This window comes from Penaeus chinensis, chromosome 41, assembly GCF_019202785.1.
Source record: "Penaeus chinensis breed Huanghai No. 1 chromosome 41, ASM1920278v2, whole genome shotgun sequence".
NCBI classification, from domain to species: Eukaryota; Metazoa; Arthropoda; class Malacostraca; order Decapoda; family Penaeidae; genus Penaeus; species Penaeus chinensis.
The window spans coordinates 3173216-3183215 of record NC_061859.1 but is presented as its reverse complement, the minus strand read 5'-3'; the positions used below and the strand labels follow the sequence as shown (position 1 = coordinate 3183215).

Here is a 10000-nt window from a genome sequence, read left to right as displayed (position 1 = left end):
AAGAGAGAGGAGAGAGAGAGAGAGAAAGATAGGGAGAGAGAGAAGGGGGGAGAGAGAGAGATAAAGATAGAGATAGATAGATAGATAGATAGATAGATAGAGAGAGAGAGAGAGAGAGAGAGAGAGAGAGAGAGAGAGAGAGAGAGAGAGAGAGAGAGGAGAGAGAGAGAGAGAAAGAGAAAGAGAAAGAGGAGCGAAAAGAGAGACAAAACAATAACTTTCATTTCCAATTTACATTGGTTATTCATTACAATATGATTTTTTATTGCATAAGTTACAGATATTCTGTAGACATTATACATTATTTTTATAATATCACCATTAACAACTATCCTATTAGGACATAGAATTATATATAGTTTTGTGACTCCCCACACCCTTGAACAATAGTTAATTATTCTAAACACTATTGACTGCATAACAATGATTCGTGGGTGGCTTTCAAAGCAATTTCCTATTCTATTAAGATAGGTAAGTGTTCCCATGACTTTTCTGCTCATTCCATCTATACGTTGAAAATCACATGTTGATCCACACATAAAAAATATATCAAGAGTATTTGGTATTATATTACCTTCTTTAAAACTTGCAACAATATCATCCTGTAATTGAGAAATACAGTGTCGTGAACCAAGGGAAACATCTGAGAAGATACATACATTTCTTTATTGGGATGTCGAGGTTTACACTGTCAAAAGCTTTAGAAAAATAAAAGAAGTATTATTTTCTGTATATTTCATCGGTTACTTTTAGGAGAGCAATATCCTTTGCCGAAATCCATACTGGCTATCCACCAAAAGTCAGTTTGACTTCAAAAAGGACATTAGCTGATTGGTTGCCATTTTCTCTAAGACTTTTGAAAATAGTGGAGTATAGAGATTGGAAATGGGGGAATGACGTGAGGAGTTAGCAAATATAATAACAGAAGTGTTTACAGTAATCATAATATAAAATGCAATAACTGTCAACAAATTTCTTATAGATCGAAATGGAATTCAAGCAGGAATTAGAATTTGTTAAATCTTTTATAGTTCAAATGACAGTGTTGCAGTCTACAGGATCAAGTCTAAATCTGTTGTTGGAACTTTCATTTGAAGTATAAATGTTTTCATCAGTAGCTTCAGCAACATGTAAGTTTAGATTCACTTGTGACTTTTGATAAGTATGTTTACCAGTATTTGGGAAAAAATCCTCTCTCACCTAAGTTATCGCTAGCATGGACGTGTTTGCAATTACTCTTAGCATCAGGAACTATTTTCCTGATAGTTTTCCACGTCATGGTAATATCATCTCTTTTGCTCTGGAATTTTTATCTGTAGTATTTTTTTTTCCTTTGGCGACTAGTAATTTCAGTCGTTTCTTCTCTTTTTTGTAATTGTTACGCAAGGTCATATTGAACCTATTGCTCTTCCTACTTTTCTAAGCTGGTCCCTTGTCGTTATTGAAGCGGGTTATTTTTCTCGTCACGATGGTGCACAGTTGTCCATACATTTCAAGAAAAGATTTTATTTTTTTTTCTTGCACATTAACATCGTCAGTTTGAAGAATACTATTCATATGATGAACTTCATTCAATAGTGACTTACAAAAGTTGTTTTGGCTATAGTTCTTGAAGCACTGAAAAGTTTGATGCGCTGGTGTTTTTTTTTTTTTTTTTTTGGGGGGGGGGGGGGGTTGCTTATATTGAGGATGGCAGATATTAGTTTATGATCTGCTACCGGGCTGGGAACTACGTCTAGACTGGAAATAATGTCTGGTTTATTAGTAATCATGAGATCTATACGAGTTGCAGGTTGGTCTACCTGTGCCTCGAGTCAACTGTGCCTCGAGTCAATTTCACGGTCTTGATTAATATTCCAACTTTATCGTCTGATGCTAATTTATTGTCATTTAAATTACCCTGGATAAAGACGGGCTTCTTGTGCAGACAAATGTTCTTAAAGCAATCTGAAATATAGCTGAAAGCCGTAACATGAGCATAAATGCAACCAACAATGATAGACGGTAGTTCCCTGCATTGTATTGTAATCCATATATCCTCAACACCTTCGAATTCATCAGTGCCTGTGCTGACGTGGGTCGCCTTGAAGTCATCCCTAATATAGATACAAACTCCTCCCTCTTTAGTAGATATTGAAGGAAGAAATATTCATTAGAGAATTGCTTATATTTGGAAGGAGCCACATTTCATTGATACATGAAATATCAACATGTCTTTCACTGACTAGAACTTTTATTTCCTCCTTGTGATAGTGGAGTGACTGGGCATTTATATATATGTATATATGTATATATATATATATATATATATATATATATATATATATATATAATGTTTATGGGGTCCTGATAATTCCTAAACACATGTGAAAGAGAGAGAGAAAAAGAGACAGAGACAGAGACAGAGGCAGAGAGAAACAAAGAAAGAGAGAGAGAAAGGGAAATTACACATTTATGCACACGCACAAACTTACAAACATAAACACACATACACAAACATAGAATTCAGCATTTCTTAATTTTAACTGTAGTATTGGTAAGGTAATTAGCGCTGTATATCAGTAATAACAGAGCAACAGCCATTTGGTACGAAACACTTGTTTTCCCATTAACGAGAGCAACACACCTGCTCGCCAAATCAGTAACTCTCTCTCTCGCTCTCTCTCTCTCTCTCTCTCTCTCTCTCTCTCTCTCTCTCTCTCTCTCTCCTCTCTCTCTCTCTCTCTCTTGAGGTGGAAGTACTTCAGTCTGCTGTACCTCACAAACAGTTTGCAACTAATCTGGCCCAAAAGAGGGGATGAACCATGGCCCAAAAGAGGGTGCACCGTGACCCATAAGAGGGAGGTGCACCATGGTCTAAAAGAGAGGGTGCATCGTGGCCCAAAAGAGGGGGTGTATCATGGCCCAAAAGGCGCTGCACCATGACCCAAAAGGAGGTGTACCATGGCCCAAAAAGAAAGGGGTGCACCGTGGCCCAAAAGGAGGTGCATCATGACCCAAATGAGGGAGGTGCACCTTGGCCCAAACGAAAGAGGTGCACCATGGCCTAAAAGGAGGTGCACCACGGACCACAAAAGGCAGGGGCACCGTGGCCCAAAAGAGGGAGGTGCACCATGGCCCAAAAATAGGTGCATCATGGCCCAAAAGAAGATGCACCTTGGCCCAAAAGAAAGAGGTGCACCGTGGCCCAAAAGACGAAAGTGCACCGTGGTCCAAAAGGGGGAGGTGCGCCGTGGCCCAAAAGAAAGAGGTGCATCGTGGCCCAAAAGAGGGAGGTGCACCGTGGCCCAAAAGGAGGTGCACCACGGACCACAAAAGGCAGGGGCACCGTGGCCCAAGAGAAAGAGGTGCACCGTGGCTCAAAAGACGAAAGTGCACCGTGGCCCAAAAGGAGGTGCACATTGGCCCAAAAGAAAGAGGTGCACCATGGCCCAAAATGAGGTGCATCATGGCCCAAAAGAGGGAAGTGCGCCGTGGCCCAAAAGAGGGGGTGCATTCTCCCTGGCCCGAGGAGAACTCTTCCACCCCTAATTATATTAACATTGAATTAACTCCCACTTGATAATCAGGAGAATCTGCAGAAGAATAAACTGAACAACTGGAACAAACTGGTTCCTTCTTTGAAATGTTTAGGGCGTCAACCAATGAAGTTAAAGGTCTTTCAGGTCAGGGTAGCGTCTCGTCGTCCTGGACTTAGAGCAGCCCCTCAAAGCGGGTCCTGAAGCCAACTTTCGTTAACGGCTCCTGTCAACAGCTCTCTCACGCTTATCCAGACGTCTGCCGTCTCGGTAGTCATACTGCAAGCTGAAAGAGCATGATTTGCTCCTCCTATCCATACTGTTTCCCCTCGCCAGCTCTGCCACATTCGTGTAATCAGTAGGACAAGCCACCCTGCAGAACTCCACCTACCAACTTCAGGATTTTGAGTAAGTCATCAATAGCTTAATTCACTACATATACCTGTGTATATGGTTTAAGCTGTAACTCTCTAAACCCTTGTGAAAGCGAATACATCCTTTATCTAATCCTTTCGATCAGCAACATTCTCAAAGCTATGGAACTCGATATCGTTCCCTTGCTTTAAATTTGAGCTGTACCTTAGCTGTGGAGGCAAACAGGTACTGCACCTTGCCCAAGGGTAACATGGAAGCTAGGTCTCCTCAAGAGTTACTGCCACGTTAAGAAACACAAATTAATTATCAGTAATTCTGAAACCTAAATTAACAAAATTAGAACTGAGGAAACAAAGAGGCAGGCATATATGTGGATCCTACACTATCAGATCACAACTTGGGATTTGTTTTGAGATATTCTCAATAACCAATTTGTCTTCAAGCAGCCAATTAAAAGATCTTCTTATGGTGCCATCAACTCCCAGCAAACAAAATACGGTATGGGTACGTTCCTAAATTTGATATTAATGGTCTTGTGTTGGATTTTAAAAGCCTCTGGGCTAGTACAGTGGTAACGTGCCGGCCTCTCATCCGAGGGGTCGGCGGTTCGCGCCCCGCCCAGGCGCGAGAAGTTGCAATTGTCGCCTGGAGGTTACTGCTGTGGCTGGGCACCACGGCGGGCAAGGACTAAGCTCAGCCGGGTCAGCACCAGCTGACACACGGTAGCGAGTCAGCATTAGTCGACACAGGCCGGGCTTCCCTCATGGGCATAACCCGGGCGAGGCGAGGCTTTGCGTATCGGACTTATCCTTGGATTTTGAATAATGAAAAAATCAAGCATGACATTTCGCTCACACACCAACTTGATCTCCTACTTTCTACATCCATTTAGTATTCTGTATACAAACCCCTGGAATAAAACCAAGAGTTTACATTGATTTGTCTGAATGGACTCCAGTCAGATGAATCTTAGTGACTTGTTTTTAGTGCTTTTATTTTCATAGCTGCTACTAGCACGGCGGCCGCTAGTATGAATTTCGTCAAAAATGATTTAGTAATTTTTGTTATTATGTTACCATATTCATGGTATATTGCTATTGCCATCATGAATATTATTATAAAGGCAATCATAAGAACAATTCAGTGTTGTAATATCAGTACTAATAATACTGATGACAATGCTTGTAATAACCAGAACTACTAAAACAAATAATGACACGGATGATGATGGTGATGATGAGAAGGATAAGGATAATCGTAATGATAATAATAAAAGATTAAAAGTATATGTAAGTGATGCTACGGTAACAAATATATTGTCACCGCAACAATTACTCGATGATCAGTTACTTTTCAAAACATGTTTAGCGAAAATTGCATCATATTTTAGAGGTCACAAAACCTAACGATTTTTTGTTACAATTCCGTTTTGCAGATGTGTTGAGTGCCAACTACATCACAAAAGTAGCAGTTAACACACTGTTGTTAGGGCTTGAGAACACTTATAACGCACCATACTGCCTATGCTGTTAACGTAACATTTGTACCCAACTATATGGTTTGTGAGTCACTTAACCTGGGACTTTTAGACTTTGATAGATGCCATATATATTAAAATAAAAGCAAAGTATAGATTTATTAAGACGAAATCATTTTTTAATTCTTCATTTTATAACATAAATGCGTAAACACCTGATTGCCAATCTAAACACCAATTACCATTAATGTGGAGGTTACTGATATTCATCAATTCATTTCAGGATTTCCATTATCAATTAGGAACTGTTTCTTGGTTTTCCTGGCGGTGTCTTTGGCCCTGCTGTGCTTTCTGGTTCACTTCCCCAAGAACTCCTATCAACCTAATCTCCAGAGGATAAAGCCGCCAATGCCCGAAACCATCCAGCTAAAGGATTCGATATTCAAAAAAAACTGTTACAGCTATTCTAATATCGTTGCAACCAATATGTGTTGCAAGATGTTGAAGTATGATTTCCCACTCATTGAGAAATGTTTGAAAACTTTCAATGTGACACGGAAGTGAGTTGGTCTGTTCTTGCATTTTCACTGGGGTCTGCTTGACGGATGTATAGTGTGCAGTGATGTGGTCACTTCATGTTACTTAATGTTAAAAATAAGCTTCCTTCCTGAATCTTAGTTGTGCCTACTTACCTGTATCTAAGGAAATCAATGCATTTTATCAGCTTAAACAATATTCATTGCAGTATTCCAAAACCTACAGAAAATTCTCAAAATTTGAACTCCACCTCAAAAGAAATCATCCACATAGTTTTGATTGGAGACTCTCACATGCGGTACCTGTTCAGTGCTGTGTCCCTCCGGCTTGCTAGCCCAGACCTACGATACAGAAAGAAAGAGAGCAAGGTGAGCCAAAACTGATATGTGTCAACAGTGGATTAATACCATAAGTATCAAATTAGAATATGATCAGTCCTTACAACGAATTCCTGTTTGGCCTAGGAAGTAATGTATCAAAGGTAAGTTTTTAAAAGTAGTATTTTTAAGATAGATAAAGTTTTAAAAGTAATATTTCAAAGATAGTTCGGGTTTCAGTAGTAATGTCTAAGAATCAAAATCTAAAGAATAAGAGATGCTCTTCTTCTTCTCTCCTTTCTTTTCTGACTTTTCATTCGTGTCCGGACTCTCCCTATCTCTCCCTTTCACCCTCGCCACTTCACTGACTCTCCCTCTCTCTATCCCTTTGACCTTCGCTACTTCAGTGACTCTCCCTCTCTCTTTCTCTCCCTTTGACCTTCACTGCTTCAGCCTTACCCCCCCCCCCGCCCTTTGCCCCTAGAATAATCAAAATCCCTCTCCTTGTTACCGAAGAAATGGAGTTACGGAACGACTGCCCTGAAGAAGATGAGAAACCAGCACTTGGTTACCACACTCGAGACGAAGCACTTAACACTTCCCATCCGTGTCACCTACCACACGGATTTTTTCCTTGAAGGGTTACCGCGCATCATGGACCTCTGGGAGAAGGGGAAAGAAATCAAGCCAACTGCCATTTTCATGGGTATGTGCAGGGAGATTCCGTATGAAGCCCATTTTATTCTGAGAAATGTGGAGAGCTTATTTCCAATAGTTGTGTTGTTTGTTTGAATTATATATGTGTGTGTGTGTAAACACACACGCACATGACTGTTTAATTTTGCATTCCCATTTCTTATATACAATTAGAAGTGATTCAATATGGTTCGCAGACTCTGGTCTTCACTTCATGACAAAGCGCCCCGACTTAAAGGCTATCCCATATGAGAAATCACTCATTAAGCTGAAGCCTTATTTCACCCGACTAGCCGCCACTGTGCCTGTCTATTACAAACTCACTGATGATCTGCAGGTAAATCCACTCCCTCTAAGGTACTGTCCTATGCAGCAGTGTAGTATCTATAGTAGTCTGTGGCTCAGTGCAGCCATAGGCCTAGCTACAACTGAGTATGAGAAAATGTAATTGAAAGTGAATAGCATATGTCGAAATTGTGAAAAGCTTTACTTCTTTTTAATGATGTGGCGTTTAACTTTATTGTCTCCTCCATGAATATGTGTTAAAATATGTACAATATATATGCATATGCATTTGCATATGTTTGTGTGTGTGTGTGAAGAAGGTAGTGTTTCCAGTAAACTTGTATGAAAAGACATATGAAATCCCTTTGATTCTATGAAGTATATTATATAACATGAGTGAAATGAGAGAGGCAGGACGCACATGCTGCTCCCCACACATTTACTTGATTTTTTATCTTATAACACTTTGCTGAAGGCTTGGACGCTCAAGAAAGTGCCGCTAAGATTCAGAGTCGTTTAATGTTGCCAATTCATCACATTTACTATTATCCTTTGAGGCATTTACATATTTCATGTTGCTGTTTGGTCGCCTCCATCTTTTTTTTTTTTTTAAAGTTCGTGTATGCGCCTTCCACACTCCTCATCGCCCGAGGCCAAAGTAACACTTTTTGGCCCCTCAAGTTTAGAGGAATTTGAAACCTCACCCACCTGTACATTCTCTTGCATACAGCATGGTGTGTGTGTGGGGGGAGGGGGGGGCATTCAGGTGGAGGTATGTATGCATTACTATAGTGAAAGTGCTTTTAAGTACGAGTTAATAAATCTTTACAAAGGGTGATCCATTCTAAGGTCAAAAGGTCATCACTAATTTCACCTTCCTGGATCCGCTCTCAGAGTTCCCCCCCCCCCCCCCCAGTGACTACCCCCCCCCCCCAGATCTGGCATGCCCATCACCTTAAGAACCACAATTCCAACCTTTTATAGTAAATGACACCTATATAGGTCCTGCTATGCATTAAATATGCCTGTACAATTACTATTTTCTTTCTAAATTTTTACTCAATTCACCCTTGCCCCACCCCCCAAGAAAAACCTAAAATGACACCCCGTACTATATAAAAGCACTAAAACCTTTGTATACACCTATAACATGTTACCATCACCATTTAACACACCACTAATGATACGTTTACAATCTATAGAGGAGTCATTATTTACAAAACACCATAGTTTTCTATAGTTGATGAGACAATGGTCAGCAGCCGACGTGACTTTGGTTGGGCCCACAGCTCAGGATCGCCACCCTATATCTTGCCTTCCCACAGCCACAACATACTCTTAACCCGTCTTTTGTAAGTACAGAAATTCAACGCGTTTGGCTAACGACTCTCTTTCTCTTTCTCTCTCATTGACACACATCTTCCGATAACAGTAACGACATATAATTTTTGTTTTATTTTTTATCGGCTTTATATGAGCATGTTTATTGAACTTAATTCACTTTACGAGATTTCTCTTTAAATTCTTAAGGTTCATTGCTATCAAAGCTATCTTACATGTTCGAACTCTATATACAAGGCTTTATCAGCTGACCAAAGTTCAGCCGGCTCCTCCCACTTCTCGGAGACTACGTGGGACCATCTATGCGAACACTGATCATGTACTTTCAGGAAAATAAATCAAAATATTTTTTTGCCTTTAAGCGATCTTGGAGCGAATGCCAAAATGCATGTTTGAAATAAAAGATAATCTTTGAGGCCATACCATGTAGGCCGTATAGACGTCAGGTGACTCCAATCACGAATAGGAGTTTGGATGGAGTGCTGGGGCCGGAACGGTGGTCTTGCCTGGTCGGGCATGAGCAGACCAAGATGTGGACCAGTGTTGCGTTGACACCGCATGACTTCAGTTTAAAAGATCTTATACAATAGAATAAAAGAGGGAATTATCCCAATGCTGTTACTGACAGAGTAAGGTTTGAGTGGAAGTGATCCTATTGCACATTTACAGCAACGTGACTGCAGGTCACATTTTGATGATCCATCCCGCCTTGACATGTCCATGTGGCACATATGTGTAGAATGCATGTTGAACAAATTTCAAGTAGGACAACGAAGGGAAGTACAGGAAAACACACGTATATGCCGTATTCATTGCTTCATCTGGGCTTCTAGCTTTATTGCTTCATCAGGACATAGCTTGATGAAGCAATAAAGCGGAAAGGCCTCCTTCATTCGTGTACTTCAGTTCGTTGTTTTACTTGCACGTAGCACGTAGCGCTTCAGAGTGGCATTCCCCGTCTGTCAATGAACACTTCTGGCACTCAGCGCCATGATGGCATTACAGCTGATTACAGAGTGTCGCCCCAAACTTACACATCTGTTGAACGTGCTATTCTCCTCACGTCTAAATTGCCATCAGGTGCCTGTTTTTTGTGCTGAAAGATAAAAACGGGGATCTCATGTATAGATTATAAGTCGTGTAATCTTAGTCGAAATATCTGTGAGGACGGCTAGATGACGTCTAATCACCACTTAAAATATGAAGACGAATTAGGGGCCGAAATATTTGTATTTACTCTAGAATTACAATCACAGGTTTATACACCAAAACACACACTTCTTTAGGAATGTTTTAAGGATGTGAGCAAAGCGTTTGGCAAAGTTGCCGCTTACAATTATTTGTTATTTTGAAAAGGATTAAATATATGTTTTGTTTATAGTATTGAATAATATTGAAAAGTATATATATATATATATATATATATATATATATATATACACATATATTGTGTG

General features: G+C 40.1%; 1 protein-coding gene across 1 annotated transcript in view; it reads left to right on the top strand.

The window, feature by feature from the left end:
- LOC125047698 overlaps nucleotides 1-10000 on the top strand; it is a 15656-nt gene that overhangs the window by 666 nt on the left and 4990 nt on the right. The window contains exons 2-5 of the mRNA XM_047646067.1: nucleotides 5654-5930; nucleotides 6116-6275; nucleotides 6741-6930; nucleotides 7118-7257. Of these exons, the coding sequence (XP_047502023.1) occupies nucleotides 5654-5930; nucleotides 6116-6275; nucleotides 6741-6930; nucleotides 7118-7257 (767 nt within the window). The remainder of the gene's footprint in view (nucleotides 1-5653; nucleotides 5931-6115; nucleotides 6276-6740; nucleotides 6931-7117; nucleotides 7258-10000) is intronic.